The 21,367-nt window shown below is 50.4% G+C and overlaps 1 protein-coding gene across 1 annotated transcript in view; it reads right to left on the reverse strand.

Moving 5' to 3' along the window:
- Positions 1-21,352, reverse strand: part of SCUBE3 (signal peptide, CUB domain and EGF like domain containing 3) — a 37,173-nt gene extending 15,821 nt beyond the window's left edge. The window contains 7 exon segments of the mRNA XM_039856188.1: positions 260-307; positions 2,441-2,557; positions 2,756-2,881; positions 3,856-3,990; positions 6,656-6,781; positions 7,792-7,914; positions 20,736-21,352. Coding sequence (XP_039712122.1) covers positions 260-307; positions 2,441-2,557; positions 2,756-2,881; positions 3,856-3,990; positions 6,656-6,781; positions 7,792-7,914; positions 20,736-20,820 — 760 coding nt within the window. The 5' untranslated portion in view covers positions 20,821-21,352.
- Positions 21,353-21,367: the final 15 nt, after the last annotated feature.

A 21,367-nucleotide genomic window follows, 5' to 3' on the forward strand; every position in this document is an offset into this window, starting at 1 on the left:
AGGAGCAGGAAAGGAGAGAAGGAGGGTGACAGGATCAAAGAAAGACAAAACCAACATGAAGGCTACTGGGCCAGCTCTTGGGGACTCCGGAGACACTCAGTGAGTGGGTCCAGTACCCAGGCTGCCAGGGGACCCCTGCTGGCAGGCTGGAGCCCAGACAGACTGGGTCCAGTGGGCATGCGGTTAGTGGGAGCCCCAGCGGGTTAGCCCTTCCCCTAGCAAGCCAGTGAGAGCAAGCGGAGAGAGCAGACATATTTACCATTAGAAACGGCCTGAGGGGGGATGTGCTGCTCTAGCCGCCTTTCCCCTGTTTGACATTGTAAAAAAGCTGTTTAGATGCTGGGCAGGAGCCACTGTGGCCCATTGTGCCCCCAGGCCACGCCCCCCTCCAACCCTGCAGGCCCAAACCACTAGTCCCAGGTGACTAGCCCTGTGACTCCAAAACTTCACTCCCCAGCCTTGTCCTGCCTGGAATCCTCAAAGAAGCTGGGCTCTCACCAAATGACTGATGAGAAACTGAGTCTCAGAGAAGGGCAGTCATGGGCCCAGTACCACACAGCATGCCAAAGGCAGAGCTGGAATCTAACCTCAAATCTTGTAAGCTGCCCACCCACCCTTTCTGCTAAACTATACTGCCCTCAATCTCCCTACCAAATCTGAATGTCCTGATGGCCCCAAACAATGAAGTGTCCTCCTACCAGGGCTGGGAAGAAGAATGAGGTGCAGGGCAAGGTAAAATAAGTTCTCTTGGAGAAGAGGGAGAGGAAGTCAGAAAGAACATGGCTGTGAACCTTAGAACAGCCTCGTTTGCTCTCTCCTACCTCACTTAGCTGAGGCCTAGAAGGCAGAATGGGTCTTGCATTAGGGAAGAGCTCAAGCTTAAAGGGTATTTTCAAAAGCAGCCATGCCCAGGACCATCTGAATAGAAAGGAACCTGAGTGGGACCTGCGCACAACTACGGGCCCCGAGCTCTGTCCTGATACATGCAGCTTTTCCTTGGGGACTGCGTGCAATTTCTTTTGGGAGACTCTGGGGATGTGTGACTGTGTCTAGGGGATGGTAGGAGGTTGGAAAGCAGAATTAGATTTATGATGGAAAAATTAAAGGAGCTGGAACAATCAGCCTAGAGAAGGCAACATGAAGACCTAAAAATGTTCCAAGCTCTTTGAAGAGTTAGTTCAGAGGGAAACACGTAGCAGGTAAGGTTTTAATTAGAGAACTTCAGAACTGTGTGCACGAGTCTCTGGAGCAGGTACCTGAGGGAGAGCTTTAAGAGCATCATCTGTTCCCCTGTTCTTGTGTCTGGGGGAAAGACGGTGCTGTCTGCAGAGATGGAATAGGTCTCTGGAGTGAGATGGAGGAGAGTCTGGTTCTTAAGCTGAATGTCATGTCTCTGATAGATGCAGAGTAACTGTGTTCACACCTCCCCACCCCCAGCATGTTGTAGCCCACGAGGTGAATGGCCATCCATAAGTACTGTGCCCACAGAACAAGCTCACCCCGTGCCTGGCTCAAGGCACAGCCTTTCCCCCTGCCCAAACTCTTTTATTTCCCACTTCTCCAAGGAGACACTCATCCCATCATCTTTTTCAGTACTCTGTGAACATGTAGCAACTGGCCTTCATGAAAGACCTAAAGGCTTAGGGAATTAGGAATTACATTTAAGAAATTAAACCCATCTATGGGACCTGAAGATATGTGAGGTAAGGCTTAGCAAGTCAGGGAAAGGGATCCAGGTGTTAAGGCCGCAAATCAGGACAAGAGGGATGGAAGGTTGGAGCTGGTGAGGAAGTGAGAGGGCCACAGGCAGAGCTGAGAGGGAGTACCTCTGGGATGTGAAGGAGAGAGAAGGAAATGGGGGGCTGAGGTGAGGGGAGTGGAAGAGGGGTTTGTAGGAGGAGAGTGAGGAGAGAAAGGATAAAGAGGAAAAAGATACCTGGAGTCAGGAAACCCCATTTGTCAGTTCAGGGCTGGCTGTTCCGGGAAAGAGCGCTCTGTCCCACCCTCAGTTCCAGGTGGGGACAGCCCGCCATGACAGCTCCCATCTCACCGCACCGACCAGCCAGGGCCTCCGGTCAGGCTTAACCCTGCACTGCCCCAGACCTCCTCCCCTCCGTCGGCCATAGCCTTGGTCAACAAGAACCACTGCTAATTATTCCCAGTTTGGCAGCACTTTGTCCTGGATAAAGAGGTTGGCGAGGCTCCGGGCGGTGAGGCAGTGGAACCAACAGGTGGGAAAGGAGAAGAGGGTCAGGTGAGCGTGTCAATCCCTCAGAGTTGTCCCGCACTAGACCTTGCATTGTTTGAATCTTCAACTCAGTCACCAATCATTTTGTGCCCAGCAGCTGGGCTCCACGTGCACCCCGCTGCCTTGGTTCCCAAGGGCCCCTGCCCCATCCCCACTCACAGTTGGACTGAGTTCTCCCCTGGCCTCACCCACCGATGCATGTCTTCCCGTCGGTATGGAGCACAAACTTGACATGGCAGCCGCACCGGGGGCCCTGCTCTGTGTCATCGCATGTGTGCTGGCAGCCACCGTTACCATAGTTGCACGTCACTGTGCAGAGAGGGCAGGAGGCCTGTCAGCTTGCTTCTCCCTGGGTACCACAGTTCTCCGTAACACAGTTACTGGCCCTTTTATCTGGTTGCCTCTCCCAAGCTCCCTTTTCCTCCCACCTCTTGCCGTTGAGGCCCCACACCCCTCCCTTTGTCCCCTGTCTCCCCATGTCTCCCACTGCCATCCCAAGTATCTCACATTTACAATCCCGTTGGTTCTTGGTGAGCTCGAAGCCAGGGCGGCATTCACAGGCAATCCCCCCTTTGGGTGTCTCCCGGCAAATGTGAGCACAGCCATGGTTCTTGTTCATGCAGTTCATTCCTTCTAAAAGGGAAGAGGTAGGGAGTGACTGCTCCGTACTTCTGGACGCCTAGAGGAAGAGGAACTAGAGCGGGTATATGGGGCCTAGGAAATCGGGAGAATTCCACCGAGGCTGCCATACAGAGAGACAGACTCTTCCCCTCACAGGCTCCCTGTCCTGCTCACAGAGCTGGGTGCTAATGAGCAGAGCTCAGAGTTGTTCTGAATGATGTATAGGTATCGATACCCTGTTCCCCAAAACTTGCATGATCACCCTCCCCCTCAAACAACCAAAAGCTAGTATCTAATAGATGCCCAGCACTGTGTTAGGTTCTGGGTGGATTTAGGAAGGACGCATATATGAGATAAAATATGAGACATGATCTCATTCCTCAAAGAGCTTACAGCCAAACTGGGAAGATAACATAATGTGAGTGGGGAGTAATTAGTACAGATAATAACTATATGATTTTATTCAAAGAATATTTATTAAGCTCCCACTACATGCAGGGCAGTATATTAGGTTCTGGGGATACAAAGATGAATTGGACATAGTCCCTGCCCTCAGAAATGTCACAGTCTGGGGGAGAGAGCCACAGAAACAGAGAACATATACTCCACTATTTTTGCCTGACCCTCCCAATCCAATCCAAGGAATAAGGCATCGGGGAGGCTCTCTCAGATAACAGCAGCTTAGAGCTCAGTCCTTTACAGTTAATTAATATGTCCACCTCAGATCTGGGCGCAGAGGATGCCCCATAGTAGCCCCAATCCCACACTGACTCTAACCTCAAATGAATTTACCCAGATTTTGCTCTAAGACAAACTGTCTGTCCATGGAGCCCGTAGGATGTGACTAGGTGGAGGGACAAGAGAAGGAGTTAGTGGGGTTGAGAACTGAGAGTGAGACCGAGGGGGTATTGAGGGAAAAGGTTCTGAGCAGATGGAGGGAGGAGCCTGGGAGCGCAGGGCTGGGCCCTCCCAGGTCATGGGCTGACCTTCTGGCCGCTGGATGCAGGTGTGCTGGTTGTCGCTAAGGAAGAAGCCTTCCCGGCAGTGGCACTCGTAGCTGCCCATCATGTTGACACAGCTCTGCTGACAGCCACCATTGCCCTCGGCACACTCGTCCACATCTGTGCAGGACAGTGGATGCTGAGGCCGGGGGGTGCGGGCCAGGGTCCAGGTTGTGCCCTGAGACTTCAGCACCAAGGGCTGGGAGCAATCTTAAGAATCTAGAACACACACTTCCCCCACCTCTCCAACCCAACACCCAGCCTTAGGCCAAGCAGAGCTCACCCACTGATGAGCTCCTGTTCCACTGCTATGAAGAGGCCACCCTAAGAGGGCAGAGCTGGGGAGGTAAGCAGTGGGGAGGGGCCGTTTGAACACGGCTCGCTTAGGTGAAGACTGGCCCCCCTTTCCCTAACCTGTTCACATTGGGTCTGAGGGCAGAGGTGATCAGGAAAGAAGACAGAGCAAGAACAGAGATTAGACTGGGAGAGGAACTGGGGGCAGCTGGTTGTGATTAGCAGCCAGGGAATCAGAGAACCTGGGAAATGGCTCCTTGTGCAGGGAGAGCTATGGCCGTGGTGAGGAGGTCAGAGGGGCAGAGTGGACGAAGGCAGGAAGGCTCAACTCCTTGCGGGGCAGGGACCATTTCTGTGGACAGGCCACGGCCCTGTCCTTCCTCCCCTCCCTCCATGCCTGGGCTTGCTGCCATATTCCCTAGCCTTTCTCCTATTTTGGTTTAACAAAACAAAGTCTGGTATCTTGGCGGGGAGGGGTGGGGGTGAGAGCTGCCAGGTCACACCCTCATCACCACCCAAAATCACCACCCCCAGGTCCCAGAGCCAAGCTCATCCTTGGGCTCCCACTTTAATGCCTTGACTCCATCTATATGCTACTTACTGCCCTCTCAAGTCCATAGCCCTTCTCAGTTTTCCTTGGCCCAGGAAGCATGAGGGAGACTGGTCCCCACATGGAGCAACTAGAATCTGGGTTCCTGAGCACTTCATCTGCCCACCTCTTCCCATCCTCTCTGCTGAGCCCTGAAACCCTGACCTTTCTCCTTCTGGCCAAGGGCCAAGGGCCAAGGGCTCCGAATCCAGCAGGCTCCTGCCTGGGAGAGGCACCTGTTAGGAAAGCCAAGGCGCTATACTTTCCTTTGCCTTGTTCTTGTCCCTACCCCTCTGTTGTCACACTCCTGACGTCCCCGTATTCCCACTCTTGCCCCATCCCACAGTCCACCTGTCTTTGTTCCCTTCTATTCCAACCTTGTGACTTTGCTACTCTAGCCAAGTTCTTTCTTCTAATTCTTTCTTCCAGGCCCACTGAAGGCATGGACGACTTACTCAGGGTTCGCCTAAAAGCCAAAGATAGGGTCGAGATTTTGAATTCTAACCTTAGGGTTAGGGCTAGATAGACCTTTGCAATCTCTGACCCCTTCCATACCTACTTGTTTTCTTATCCTTCAAGTTGGTTTTATAAGGAAACAAGACTTAATGAGAGTTGAGGGCCTAGGGAGGTCAAAGGCGACCAAAGAACTCAGAAGCTAATATTCACAGTCCTGTAGGTAACTCACTGTCCTGGTCCAAGTGTCACAATTTCTCTTTCTGAAGGAGTTCCCAAAGAGGCCCTCACAGGTGACTGGGCAGACAAGAAATGAGGTCCTTCTTTGGTAGCTACAGTGGTAAGTGAGGTGGCCGGGGCTGAGGGTAAGGGCCCAGCAGGGATCGGGGTTTAGAAGCCTGGGTTGGGAGTGAAAGCTTATAAGCTTGGTCCAAGGATGGAATGTGACTAGATTTAGAGGCTACCCTGTAGTAAGGAGGCTCTCCTAGGCCAATGGGACCTCAGATAATTCATCTGTTTAGTCAGGTGGGAGTGGGGAAGCAGCCTAGCCTGCTTTTCTGAGCATCATTTCTCTTGCTTCTCTTCCTTTCCTGTTCTTCTATTCTTCCAGTATCCTGTATCTGTTTTGGCACGAGAGAAAGAATTTGGGGAACAATGCCCAGGGTTCACACCTCAAATCCCTTTCTGCTATGGTCTTCAGTTTTTCTACTTGGGGAAGAATCTGATATGGTCCCAAAAATTTTCTAAATGATAGATACCAAAGTTGAGTTTAGTTCCCTAGAGATGCTTGTCTCGCTGATCCAGTTCCTGAGACAAAGGAGGTCAGGTCAGATAAAGGCCTCAGAAGAGAGGAGAGGGTGAGCCTGGAGATTGCAGGAAGAGCTGGGAGAAAACCAGCCTTTACAGTCAGAGGCTCCCCAGGGCATAGGGAAGCAGCAGCAGCAGCAGCAATAGCATCATCATCATCGAAGACATTCTTCTTGTTTATTGAGCATCCACTATGTGCTAAGGATTGTACAGTGCTCTTTACACATGTCTTTTCATGATAATTCACCCAGAAGCCCTTTGAATGTGATATTACCATCCCCATTTTAGAGATGAGGAGTTGAGATTCTCAGAGATTAGTCACTTTGCCCAAGGCCCGACGGCTAGTAAGTGGCAGAGCCAGGATCTGTCTGGAGCCAAATCCTCTTCCCACCATACTCCACCCGTATCTAACCCCACTACTGTCATCTCCTGGCCCTTGCCCTGGGAGCACTTTCTGGCAGCATCTTAGGTGTTTTCAGCAACAGGCTTATCTCATCCTCAGTGCACAGTCTCAAAGAGAAGGCTGACCCCATTCTCTATTTTGTGGGAATACAGTCTCCTTGCCTGGGAAATGGAAAATGCTAAAAACACCTTCTTCCCCGCGAGGCTGCCTCCCACCCACATCTCCTGTCCCTTGCTCACCCAGACAGTTGTGTCCATCATGTGCCAGGTGGAATCCATCATAGCAGGTGCATCGGTAATTGCCAGGGATGTTGACACAGTCGTGCACACAACCTGCATTATCCTCTCGTTCACACTCATCCACATCTGTGGGCAAAGAGGAGCTGAAGCAGCTAGACCTACCTGCCCTTCACCATCCACCCCTTGGCTCAACTTTGTGGTGGTTTTTAAAAAAATATCTATCACCATGTGTGTGTGTTTGTGTGTGTGTGTGTGTGTGTGTGTGTGTTTACATAGTTACTTTCATAGCCTACAAACCATTATGTATTTTATTCCTTTCATCTAAACTTAAGTCATAAACATTTTCATGTTTCCACCCAGTCTTTCTAATTACTACTGTACATACTGTACATTCTATTGTGTTGCTATATCATAATTTGTTAATCCTTTTTTCTCTATTGTTAGGTTCCTTCCATTTATTTCACTATCATAAATAATGCATCAAAGAATATCTTCTCCCCTATATTGTTTCTTTGACTTTCCTTTGAATAAGTTTCTAAGAGTAAAATTCCTGGGTCAAAGGGTAAAAATGCCTTTTAGGATTCCTGTTAAGTATGACAAAATCACTTTTCAATTTATAATGTCAGCAGGAATTAACAAGTACCCTGTCCACTGAAGTCTTATCAACACTGAAGGTCATAAATTTAAAACAACATCTCGAGACTGCTTTAATTTGCATTGCTTTAATTATGAGAGGAAGGTGTGTTCGTTTACAATATAAATTTTCCCTGGGATAAACTGTTCTCGTCCTTCGCGGGCATGGTATAGAGGTCTAAAGATGGAGGTTCCAATGTCAGGGAACTTCAGGCCTCAGTCTCATGATTCTGATCCCCCACCCAGCCCAGTTTGTCTGGCTGTGGACTGTTCCAAACAGGGCTTCAGCCAGCCTATATGGTGCCTTTGTACAAATTAGAAAATGGCTCCCTCTATGGAAAGACACAGTTCCACCCCACCCCGCTTACCCACCAACCTCCATCCCCATGCCAATGAGCATTGCAGGCCTTCAGGTAATGCACAGTGTGGCCAACGGCAGGCCGCAGCACTGGTTTCCCCTTCTCAGGCAGGTCTGCCTTCTCCAGGTGCCCACCCGGCCTCACCTTTGCAGTGTTTACCATCCCCTGTGTAGCCAGACTTGCAGATGCACTTGTATGACCGTTGGGTGTTCTGGCAGATAGCATCGATGTGGCAGTTGTCGGTTCCCTCCACACACTCATCCACATCTGCCAGGGGCACAGAGAGTACATGAGACCCTCTGTTGGTGCCTCTGAAGAGTGTCCTGAAGGTGGTTCCCCAGGGGCAAAATCCCTTCTCCTCTAAAATAAAGACAGTGACCCCTCCAGAAGCAGGTGCTTTCCCACACCCCTGTGATTTCAGGTGGCTAGCCTCTGTAATTTCAGGAATTCAGAAAGAACCTTCACTTCCCTCAAAAATACTTAATCCACAATGACAGCGAACATTCCATCATTTGAAATACTCTTTGATTTAAAAACAAATAAAAACCCTTGGACTGGACAGCAAACTTAACTTGATTAGAAATATTCAACCTAGTGTGGATTAGTTTACCTTTCTTAGGAGCAAGCTTAGAGGGAGAGGGAAGAGAAAAGGCATGGGGACAGTAGCCTCTGGGAAAGGGGCAGAGTCCAGCAGCCTTTGGTGATTAAAGGAGGAAGGGAGACAGGGCATCTGAGAAATTATCTGCCTCACAAGTCTGCTTGAGACCAGGCCTGCTTCCACTTGCCCACCATGGCGCCAAGAATCTTTAGAAGAAAGAAGCTCCATCCTGGAAGATTTCCTTGGCTCCTGTGCCGTCAACACCACGGGGACCAGGAACTGGCGGGGCCAGCACCAACTATCTGAAGTCTGATAAGTGCAGCCCTTGTGGCTCTCCCGCTGACTAAGGCAGGCTCATCTATCCCGCCACCCTGAGCTCTTTCATCCAATGTCTGGTGCTCCACTCTCTCTTGGCCCTCGCTCTGACTGGAGGCGCCACTCACAAAGCTATGCTAAAGGATGAGGCCACGCAAGATCCAGCAAAAAGAGGATGGTTCAGAAAGGACATAGTAAAGAGAATCATTTATTGCTTTTGGGCAAAAAAGACTCCAATTTCTGAGGCAATGTTAATGGTGTCCCTAAAGCTGAACCGAAATAAAGAAAAACGTTTCATTCAGCTGCCAATGCTTTGTAAGATGTTTGTGTAAGGTACTATACTGAAGGCTGTGAATGCTCCGAGGTGACTGAGCCCACCCAAAAGGAGAGACAAATAAGTAACATGAAGCAGGATGTGGTTAAGTGCCATGAAGCATTAGAGATGAGGTGAGTGGGTGCTTAACCCTGGCTGCACGTTAGAGAGCCACCCCCAGAAATTCAGGTCAACTAGTCTGGGCTGGGGCATGGCCATCAGTATTTTTCTAAAGCTCCTCAGGTGAATCTGGTATGTATCCGCGCTTGAGAACCTCAGTTAAAATGACGATCAGAGGAAAAGAGACTATTTCTAGCTGCGAATTGGGAAACCCAAGATAGTGTATGAGTAGCAATCTGCAAGTAAAAAAATCAAGACCCAACTTTGAAATGTGATCTGTGGACTTTAGAATTGCCTGGCTTTGTTAAAATGCAGATTCTTAGGCCTTATCACTGACCTATGGAATCCAAATCCTTAAGGTGCCTATTTTTTACTGAATGAATGGATGAGTGGACCAGTAATCATTCCAATTTATAGACACCCATAAGTCCTCGCTTGAAAAAGTTAACTCTCCTCAGTTTTCATATTTCGAGAAGTACTCTGGTGGGGTAGGATTGAGGAAGCTTCCTGGAGCTGAGAAGTGAAATTTGGAAGACTGCCCCCAAACACCCTGCCTCAGATCTTTTGGGGTTCTTTTCAGCTCTGCACTCTATACTTCAACTCTCTTGGACTCCTCTGCAGCAGTCCACAGTGGCCCCCTGATTCTAATTGCTATAATTCACACTTATTCTTCACCTCACTCAGGCCCTGAAATCATGATGTCTGCCCGCTGGCCTACACTGGGAAGTCATCCCAAAGTGAGAGAATAGAGAAGGAACATGGAAGACTAGTTCAGAAGAGAGGGCAAGAGGACCTCTGCTGATAATAAGAGGCTGAGTGGAGAATCAGTTTGTCCAACCAATGAGGAGAAAATGGTACCAAGAAATGTACTATCTTAGAAAGAGGCTAGGCTCTTGAACCAGTCAGGCCCAGATTCAAGTCTAGATCTACCACTCTCTAGGGAGTTTTTTCTGATTCTCTTATTTCTTCCTCCTTAGAATGGAGATGATCAGACCTCCTCATGAGAATCTGTTAACAACTGATGAGATAATTTGTGTAAAGTAGTAGAGTGTCTGGTAAATAGTAGGTCCCCCATATATGGAAGCTTGAGGTGGTAAGTATTAAATCACTGGTTCAAACAACAGATGCTCGAGGATTGTGCTGTGTAAGATGGTGGACACCGGGCACATGTGGATATTTACATTTAAATTAATTTAAAATTCAGTTCCTCAGTTACAGTAGCCACCGGCAAGTTCTCAACAGCCCTCTGTAGCTAATGGCTATCATAGTGTTCAGCACAGATATGGAACATTTCCAACACCCAGGAAGTCCTATTGGACAGCGCTGCTCTAGGAGTTCTGAAAAAGGGATATGCCTGGGCCTGGGTGGAGGCAAAAAACTTCCCGAGGAATGGGGTTCAAGTTGGGTTTCGGAGGTTGGACAAATGTTAGACAAAAGAGGAAAGAGGAAATATCTAGTGTGGTTAAATGTGTAAAGAAAGACAGGGCACCCGGAGTTGGTCCTTATTCTGTGTCCCCATATTTAAACATGCCCTCCACAGTGGGGAAAAATATTTTTTAACAACTAATTCCAAACTTGAAATGGCTTGAGGTTTAGTTTTATATGTTCTTGTGGGGTCCCTGGAAGAGGAAGGACTGGATAATCACCCCCTTCCCTGGGGTAACCCTTGGGAGTCTTTGAGGAAGGCACGGGGCATTGGACAATCCCAGTGACTGATAATCATCCTGTTCATCCCGCTTGGAACTCTCTTCTTCTGTGTCCCTCCATCCTTTCCCCAGCAACCAGCAAGGTGACCTGGAAACTCATCTGGAAGCTTCTTCTCTAGGCCTTCTCAGAGGTAGACGTCTGTCTGCAGAGGCCAGTGCTTGACTAGGGTCTGCATCCGGCTCTCTGGGCCCCCCAGCTCTGGCCTTTGCCTCTAATTCAGTGCCCACCTGTACTAGGGTGGACCCTGAGGCTAACTGCAACAAGCCCAAGCTTCCTGGCAGAGGCTTTAGATTCTTCCAGCAACTGTGCTTTCCCTGCCATTTTACCCGTCTCCCTCATCTCTCTGCTCGCAATGCTTATCCTTCTCCAGCAGGGTCTTTCTGCTCTGGAAGACTTTATCTCCTCTCTATTCCCTCTATGACAACTAACCATTCTATCCCTTTTGACACATTCACACACATCTCATTCTTCACATTTAAGATGCAGTCCTCTTTTCTCTTCTTGGCCACACTGAGCCCAGCTTCTCCAATCTGGCTCAAAACTGTCTTCCCCAAAGCTCTTCCTGGTAAGCCCTATTCCTCATGAGTCTCTGGTCCTAGGGGACTCAGTTTGCCTCAGCTCACTTATAGCTATGGCCGAGTTGCTCTGCTAAGGCTTTAAAGCAATCCTGTGTGGTATGTTCTACTTTCCTCACTGAGGAAGGGACCCTTCAACTATTTGGAAGGAATCTTTCAAAGCAGAACAGGCCTAAAACAGAGCTCTGAAATAGGGCCCCAAATTATATCCAGCATCTCCTCCTTTTGCCAGTTCGTTCTTTCAGAGCTCCCTCCCACCACATCTGCCCACCCACAATTTGTCCGTACAGGGATCCTGTCAACACCCACGGGCACAGTCTCATCTTAGCACATTCTCTCAGGGTACAGGTGTTTACTAGCTGGCATTAACAAACCAGTTGATGCTGTTGGGCATGGATTGCTTTAGACCAGTAGTTCTCAATACTGGCTGCACACTGAGATTCCCTGGGGACATTTTAAAAAGTGCGACTGTCCAGGCACTCTGCTCGACCAGCTGTATCAAGATTTCTAAGGTGAGGCTGGGCTGCTGTTCTGTCTTCCTTTTCCCAACTCAGGTAATGTGAATAGACTCGTTGCTCAAGCTGGGAAGAGACTGGGGCAGCGACATGCCAGAGTGTTTGACAGAAGGGGTTCTGGAGTGATATAGTGTCAGTTCAAATGCCACCTCTACCCACGGCTGTGTGGTCCTGGTCCTGGACTGCCATGAGCATCAAATGAGTTAAGACTTATCAAATACTTAGCACAGCAGTGCAGGCATTTAGTAAGTGCTCAATAAAGGTTCACTATTTTTAGTTCTAACTTTCTACCCAGTATCCTTTCCGAATCCCTCTCTTCCCCGCTTCCTCTTATCGAAGCCCCATTTCAAGGCCTGGTGTGGGGAAATGCAGCACCAGGGGAGCATATGATGGTACAGGAAATCTGCAGGGATTTCCTTAAAGTTACATGCTCCATTGCCTACTCCACCCCATTGCTGGGAACTGCCCGAAGAGGAGGGTGAAGTGGGTTAGGAACCAAAAAAGTGCACTCCATAATCTATCTGACAGTCTCTGTGAAGACTCTTCTTTTGTGGCCCTACCTAGCCCCTGGCACTAGGCTGAATTGGGGGAGAGTGGTGGCTGCAGAGATACTATGGATGAGCCAAGACCTCCCTGCCTCGCCCTCTCCTGGCATGAATGCACAGGTCTGTAACTGTAGCAGCTTTTCCCCACGCCATCCTACGTTTCTTCTGGATTTGCTTCAGTGCCTAGCAGAACGCTCCAAAAACTCTGCTAAATGTAGGGAGGTAAGGTGGAATGGGCTGGGGAATATGAGTTAGAGGGCCGACCAGAGAGGGTGGATTATGATAACATAGGCAGTCCTAAGATTCTCGTCTGAGGATAGGAAAGTGTATCCCAAAAGAGAAGCAGGAGGATCCCTAAGGAAACACTTCATCATTTCAAAATTTTTCCCAGGTCCGGCTCAGGAATAACAACAAAGGGAAATGAGCAGGAATGCAGATTGCACATAAGCAGATACCGTAGGCAGAGTCTTCCACCTTTACATTACCACAGGCAGTTACCTAACCACCTACAGGGGTGGGAGCAGTTATGGGCAAATTTGCTGGGCCCAATGAGGTCTAAAGCAGCCTGCCTGCTGTCCTAATGCACCCACATGCCTGTGACACCCTTTTTGCCCCAGCCAGGTTAGTCCAGGATGTTTGGTGCGCCTACCTCACTCTCTTCTTGTTCCATGTTTTAAAATCTCGCCCATCATGGAGGACCCAATTCAGGTGCCACTGCTGGGAAGCTACCAATGGCTGTTCCAGCCTTCTCTGATCTACTCTTTCTCTTAACTCCTAAGGCTTTTACTGTCAGGTTCTCTGATCACCTGACCAATTACTATCTTGTAATGCCTCTTATATGCTGCCTTGTATCATTGTTTAACTTTTAGCTTATGTGTATTATCTTCCTACTGAAACTGTAAGCTCCCTGAGGCCATGGCTTCTGAGTCTTTGAAACCTACACAGCAGGTAGAATAGAGTTAAGCATATTCATCCAACCATTCAACGAACAGTTACTGAGCATTTACAACATGCCAAGCACTGTGCTAGGTGATGGGCGTTCAGCAGTGAATAAGACTGACTAATATATTGAAGGCATTTAGTATATATTTGTTGGATGGATGGATGGGCTGGTGAGTGAATGGTTGAGGTCTGTATTTGTGGCATTCTCTCTGCTCTAGGTTACCACAGAGAAAAAGCTTGCTTTTTTCTTGTGACCCCACAACTGTTCTAGGTAGAGGAAGTTTAGTCTTAAGTTAAGGGTAGGGAGACAGGAAACTCTGAGAAGGGAGGATACCTGCTTAAAGGCACCCATTTGGTGATGCTGAGTCCAGAAGAGACTGGGACCAATAAATCTAGGATAAGATTCCTAGGGAATCCTATGGAATGCACAGGATCTCAGGGTCTTCATATGTTACTCGCGGTTGTTCAGGCACTTCTTCTGAGCATCCTTGTCAGATAGATGTTCCCCAGCTTCAGTGCTAACACCTGATGACAGGACACCAGGGGCCCCTTGAGACTAGTGTTCCATTGCTGGTCCTGATCGGTTCCCTGATCTTTTCCTCCATGTTGCCTCCCACATCTAAGTAACATCCAAAGTAGAACCAGCCCAGGCTTTGAGCAAACAGCTAGTGCTCCCAGTCCAGTGCTCACTCACTTTGGCCATGACACTCTAACCTGCAGTATGTGCACATGTACCTGCATATGTGCATATCTACTCTACCTCTTGATCAAAAGGGCAACTAGGGAAGCTGGCAGAGCCAGGCTTCCCAGCTCCAAAGTGTCTTCCCTACCTGGAACTGGGACTCTGTTACCTTAGCTAAAGCCTGGGCACATCCTCAGCCTGGACACAGCCTAGGCAGGGGTGAAGGAGGCCTGGAGAGAGTCCATGAAACCACACAGATGACCCCAAAGAGAGAAGACAGAGCACTTTCTTTTTAAAAAAGTACCCTTCCCTCTTATACGAGTTTGGCCTGCTTGACTGAAGAGCCAGGAAAAGTATTTGGTGGCTGAAGACTGGAAGGGAGTGGGGCTGGCCCTGAGAGCCTCGTCACCCATCAGGGGGCCCTGACTGAGTTTCCCTCTGAAGGTCCACCTTCCCCCTAATCCAGCTCTTTGCTCACTTGAATGTACCATTAAATAGACATGGATTTTCTCCTTTTCAGCGTGGACTAAACCAACAACCGTGAGTCAGAGGCCTTTAGAGGATAGGTAGGGCAAGGGGTGGTGGAGGTGGGAAGGAAAGCAAAGAACATCGCAGAGGGAGAAGCAGGGAGGCAGGCAGTGGGCAGAGGCAGGTTCCAGTTTCATCATGATCATTCTTATCGATCTAAACTGGTGGAAAAAATAACAACATAAGGAACGATGATGTCACATGATATGTAATTCCATTAAGTGTGCAGTGATGTCACATGATATATAATTCCATTAAGTGTGCAAAGTTCTTCCACATAGGTTATTTCATTTGGTTCTCGAATGGTCCTGCCTCTCAATATATAGATGAGGAATAAGCCCGGAGAGGGAATCTCGGGAAAGAGCAAACAGCTAGTGCGGACTCAGGACCAGTGTGCTCCCAGTCCAGTGCTCACTCACTACACACTGTCTTCTGTAAACACTGGAGGGAAGAATCCACACCTTAATTGTTGTTGTGCCTCCTCCCCCACAACTCAGCACTCAGTTCAGCATGAAGCAAACATCCAATACACAATCATGGAATTGCCTGGTAGGAAATCAACAGTGGGCATGCAGATGCTCTGAGGCTCTGGGCCTGGGGCAGCAGGGAGGAAGGCAGGGCTGACTGGCACACGGGGCTGACTGGCACACGGGGCTGACTGGCACACGGGACTGACTGGCACACAGGTGCACCATGGTGGGCACAGACAGAGTTGCAGTGAGGAAGAGGTGGGCAGCACGGCAGTGGGCAGGTGTCTCCTGCCCTTGGATTCACTATGCTGGGCCAAGCAGCTGGTTAGAAACAAAAACAAACACCAGGGATACAGGTTCCTGCTGTTAACAGCTTCAAACCGCCAGAGGAAAACTCCAAATAAATATAATTAGAAACCTGTAAAAACGTCCTCTCTGTAAACTTGCTCCCCAGGGTCTACCTTTTAAGCGCCCCCCTCTTTTCTCACCCCACCCCCAATGCCCACATATCCTGATACTCCACCCTCACCCAGGGATTCCTAAATCTGGTTCCTTGTTCTGGATCTTCCCTCCGCCTCAGTAGCTTCTGCCCAGGTCTTTCCCCAGCTTGTCACCATCAGTGACCAGATGTCGACAGCTGCTAGCCTGGGGTTCTGAAATCCATCCCCACCCTCCCCCGAGTTCTCTAGGGCTACGGTTACAGCCGCACGGAAACTGTAGGTAAGGGAGCCACAGCGCCCCTTTAGGTCATCATTCTGCCTATGGGGCCAAATCCAAGCATCTAATGGCAACTACAAAACGGTTTGAAAAGGGGAGATGTCTAGGTTGGAGCAGAAGGCAGGGAACCAGTCTTGGAGCTGAGAATATACAGTGTGGCGGGAGCAAGGGCTGGGGCCCTGGGGCCTCACCCAGATAGTATTCCGTTTCCAGAGCACAAACACTTAAGCTCCATTTCCCCGCACTGCTGGGTGTACGTACATTCACACGTACAGAAGCACTTGTTCTGCAGAGGCTATTTCCAGGGGGCAATATCCCACTTAAGGACAGAGGAAGAACTATCAGGTACTTGGGGCGCCAGAACCGGGTGGAGGAAGAAAGGAAGAGTAGCCAAGTGGTACAGACTTGGACAGGGAGCAGTGGAGCAGGGCCTGGGGAGAAGAGGGCCTGAGATTCAGGCGAGAAGCCTGGGGAGGCCGGCGGCAGGACTGAGGCTCGCTATGGTGTCTTCTACCTTCAGCATGAAGGCTTTTGATGAGATGTGCAGAACCTCAGCTGAAAAGGACACTTCTGAAACTCTAGTCCATTTTACAAGCGAGGAAGAGAATTTCAATTATTTCCTCAGAAGTTCCAATCCTTAGGCTCTGCGTTTACCTAAACCCACTGGCACTATACTCCCTACCCCATGCCATTTGGCGCTCGCGGTATGTGAGCATGCGCAGAGGAGAGCAGCCAGTCTGGTGACAGAGAGGCCATTAGGGTAGAGATTGAGGGTCCATGTCCCCTCTTAGCCCAGGTGACTAGCTCCTCTACCCCTCAAACATCCCTGGATTGTCAGCTGTGTTTTCCCCCCAAAGACCAGCAGTCCCTCTATTTCCAGACTCCTGTCTTATAACTGAGCCTGAAGAAGCTGTCCCCAGGTCTGGGCCTCTTGCGGGCACTGCCAGCCTCAGAGCAGCTCCACAGTTTCCAGCCCTGACAGGGACTCTTTCTTATAAGCGGTTATGTGCTAGGGGTATAGGACATCAAAAGAGGCCCACACCCTAACACTAGGAGATCAGAGCAGGGGGCAGGGAATGAAGTGACTTCAGGCGGCGAGCTCTTCCACCTCCAACTTCTCAAGAGGGTCTAAAGCCATCTGTTCCTTTCCTTCACCCCGGTTTAAGGCACTGGACCAAGCCAATCCACTTCTTTACTTCTCCAATGAAAACAAAACGCACAGTGCCCGGCTTCCTTTTTCCTCTTACGGGAGTACACGCGCGCACACGCACGCGCACACGCACACACACACATACACACCCCGAATCACACACATGCACGCTCACACATCCCAGTGAATGCACACCTCACATTCCCAAAGTCACACCCAGGGCCCGCTCTTTTTACAACAGGTCTCAGCTGCTGACATCTCAAACTAGTTCTCATGCTCTCCGATTCCTGAAGATTTTGGAAAATAATCTCATTTAGGGGTTCTTTCTCCGCCTGTAGGATTTCTGGCTTCCCGTGTCTTCTAGACCCCTCTCTCTTATTCCACCCTGCGGAGACGCAAGGAGATGAGGGGTAAGAAATGGAAAAGTTCTCCCTCCTCAGCTCTCCCCCCACCCCCAGGGGACATGTCACTGAGAGAAGAGAGGTCAAAGGGATTCCTGAGGAATTTCTAAGCAGTCCACCCCCTTTTCTACCCTTTGGAAAAGGTGGGGCGGAGGTAAGGGGCTTAGAGGGAATTGATTGAAGATCAGGCTCCACGAGCAAGGGGGACTGACTCTCTCCCCAGTGTGGCCTGGATGGGGCACGGGCAATACCCGGCTGCCCATGGGGCCACCCTCGCCCGCTGACACGGTTATGGTTTTCATTTCATATTTTGGAGGGAGGGGCTAGGAGGAACAGTCCCCTCACTGTAAGAGCTGGCCACAGGAGCCCAGGGAAGCGGGGAGGAGAGGAAACTGCCACATTAAAGAGGAAGAGAGGGGTGGGGGAAAGAAAGAGAGAGACACACATACACCCAAACAGAGACCTGGAGAGACGCATGGAGACAGAGAGACACTGTTTGCTGTCAGATGAACACTCTCGGTCCCGGGGATGGTGTTACTTGGAAACTCTAAATATATGACTTTATCAAGATTCTATCCCTAATGAGGAGAGAAAACAACCAGGTAAACTAAACGGCCAGGCTGGCTGGCTCTCCCTGAGCCCCTCCTGGGGGACAAGTTTTCCCCGGAGGCCAGGAGACCTTTCATTCAGCTGTAACCTGAGCACTACACCAGGATTAGGCTTTTTTAACCGCTCTGCACCACCACCCCCCACCCCCCAAAAAAAGCAAATTAATGCTTTTAAGTTAACAATTATCTTGGTTATCCAGTCTGTCTACTTTAAAATACACAGACAGGCACTTGAAAAACACTCAAAACCATGTAACCTCATGCTCACTCATTCTCCGTCACACAAGCTTACCCACCCACTCATCCACACACAGTTCTCAAAGGCACTAAAACAATCCGTATTCATGCTTAACAACTAAGTCACAATAGACACAGGCACCTAGCTGTGTCACATGTGGGTGATCCTGGTGAACCTTACACACGTACACACACACTCATTCACCTGTTCACTCAGGGCTCCCTTCCTTATCCGTCCCCTCTTCCCCATTCCACAACACTTTGGTTCTCCCCCTGGGGACTCTTGGGAGAAAAGGAACAGAGATCCAGAAATCCAGCGGAATAGTAACTGTGCAAGATACTTGCCAAGGGTATTTGTGTTTTAAAGAGCTGCTAGAGCTTCATTTAAAAGCATGTGGCATTGAATAGACACCTTATGGTACTGGTGATACCTAGGAGATCTGTTTGGGAGCAAGGGATGTCCACAGCACTCTGCCTATGGGTAAGGCTGCCCTGCCTGGTCAGTACTTGTCCTTCTTGGAGCACTGGCCTATATATTTGGGGCCAGAGACATCCCTCTCACCCAGTAAAGCTGTTATTTGGCGATCTCTGGCAGACCAGGTTGATAAGTTTCTCCTGAATAGCAGGGTCAAAAGTAGCTAAAATAATAGGCTTCGATTCTATGCCCAGCTAGACTCAGGGATCAGTAGGAACGAAGGTGCAAAACTAATTGCAGCCCAGTCAGAGCAAGTGTGGCCTGAATACGAGATAAGCAGAGGACAAAACTATTAGTCTGTAAGTTTCTTGAGGGCAGAGGCCTCCACTCTGGCTTTATTCCCCTCCCCACACCACTCCACCGTGCCGCCCCCCTCCCCCGCCACAGTACCCAGCAGGGTGTCCAATGAAAGAGGGAGCCCTAAAGTACCTTGGAGGGACTCAGTCCTTCTGTATCTGAATGATGAACTGATCTCCCAGGCTTGAAAGCCTTGGCTTGATGGCACCTGTCCCTTCCAGGAGCCTCCATCTGCCCCGGGAACCCCCTTGAATATACTGGTTTTTCTGTTCACCCCCAACCCCCCAGTCTCACTGGGCCACTACAGACACTGGCTCCAACTTGAAAGAGGTCCTTATCTTGTCTCTAGATTACTGCATGAAATCTGTTCCTTCCTTTAGACTAAACTCCCTAGCTAATTCCATGTTATGAGTAAGTCAGCACGCACTACAAAAGACAGCTTTGTTTATGAAGACACAAGCAAATCCACAGTGAGAGAAGGGCTGCTCCCAGGCTGGGGGTGGCAGTGGTAGTGGGCTGTCTGGAACCAGGACTGGAGAAGAAGCAGTCTGGGGTTGAAGGGCGTGGGGGTGGGGTCTGGTATTTGACAGCTGAGGGTCTCTAGTGTTTTGGTTCTGTTAAAGGAAATGTTGGAGGAAGAAGGGGGCAGTGGAAGAGGTAGTGTTTTGGGAGAAGAGGATGGCATTGATATAGCACCTTCTTTTTAACAGAGCGGGAGCCCATATAGTACAAAGAACAGCTTAAAAGTCAAGTGCTCAGGCTCTGGGACACAGCGACCTGACTGCCAGAGACTCAGGCTTCCCCAACTCCCAAGTTCAACTTTCTCTTCTGGCCCAGCCACCTCCACACCCCAGCTTGGCTTCAAGAGCCCTTGGGGATAACAGGCAGAGTCATATCCTCCTGGGCAAAGTCTTGCCATGAGGAATTTTCTTTTTGTCCATATAAATCTCCTCCTGGGTGAGGACACCATGAGGGAAGGGTGCAGCAAGAGGTCCAGGGGGAGGGGTGGCTGTCCCAGAGAACTGTAGTCCACCAGCCTGGTTTCTGCCAGCACAGCCTTGGGACTGGTCAAGCAATGAGCCTGGGGTCAGGGATGGGGGCGGGAGGGCCTCCCTCTCTCTCTTTAATTCCTAGAGGGATCCGTCAGAGCTCCACGGCCTGGAATTTTACTTTGTTATTTTAATGCAATTCTGACCTGGAATTAAATGGAATTGGAAACCCAAGGCTTTAATAAATAAATATTATGATAAGAAATGAAAGCCATGCAAGACGAAAGATTTCCCCCCAAAGAGGCAGAAATGCAACATTCTTGCAGGGAGCCGGAGTCACAGAAATTTTTTTCTCTTCTTCAGCCCCATACCACGCAGTGAGAGACAAATTGGTTTTTCCATAAAAGATGCTATTTTTCTTTAACATTTTTCTACTGATAAGACAACTTCGAAATTTGTCTAACTTTTCATAAGGGTTGAGGGTGAGGGAAAGAAATCTATGGCAGCTGAAAAGTTTTCATTCTCAGTCTCTCCAGGCCACAACTTAAGTTTCCGGGAATGTTTGAGAGAGTAGAAGATTCTCATACTTTTGGAGGACAAGAAGTCTTTCGAAGATGCTGCGGTGGCAGTGAAATAGGCAGACTTCTGAGGTGCGTGGTCACTTCTGCCCAGGGCCCCCCAAACTTCTCACTCATTCATGCCGCCCCTGGCTCTTCCAGTCCTTCGCCCGGGGCGCAATGCCCAGAGGTCAGGTCCCCAGCCGAAGAGTACGGGTGCACAGTGCCCGGTCCTGACAGCAAGCAGCACGCTTCCCAGCACCTGCCCTGCCCCTTGGAAATCGCACCCCAGCCCTTGGGCCCCGCAGCCCCGGCAGCCCCGCGGCCGCGCGCCCCTCCTTCCTTACCTTGCGCGGCTTTGCTGTGCTGGGCGGCACGGGCGTGGACCAGCAGGACGAGCAGGCAGAGCCCGGGCACGCGCCCCGAGCCCATGGCTGGAGCTACCCGCGGCCGGGCGGCCGGGGCGGGTCTCGCAGCCCCAGGAGGGCGGAAGCGGGCCGGGCCCCCGAGCGCCGGAGGGGGGAGGGGAGGGAGCGCCCCTCCGGGGCCGGGCTGGGGGCTGCGGGCGCTGGGCGCGGACCGCGGCGCCCTGGGCGGGAGGCTCCCGATGCTGCCGGCTCCTCCCGGCCGGACGCCGCGGGGAGCGGAGCAGAGAGCGCGACGAGGCTGGGGTCGCCCGGCGCTGCTGACGGAAGGGAACCCCCGCCCTCTCCAAGCCGGGCTCTGCTAGGGGCGGCGGCGGGGCTGCTCGGTATAATCCCACCCAATTCCCAGCTTCGCCCGGAGAGAGCTGCAGCCGGAGAGCGCGCAGAACCCGAGCGAGGGACCTGAGAAAGGGGAGGGGAAACGCAGAGCCAGAAACACGCCCTTTCTGCCTCTCTTTCTTCCTCTCGCTCTTTCTCCGTCTCTCAGGCTCCGGCTCTTTTTCTTCGCCTTTCTCCTCCTCCTCCTTCTCTTTCTCCTCCTCTCCTCGCTCCTT

The sequence above is a fragment of the Pteropus medius genome, unplaced genomic scaffold (assembly GCF_902729225.1).
Source record: "Pteropus medius unplaced genomic scaffold, Ma_sr-lr_union100, whole genome shotgun sequence".
NCBI lineage: Eukaryota > Metazoa > Chordata > Mammalia > Chiroptera > Pteropodidae > Pteropus > Pteropus medius.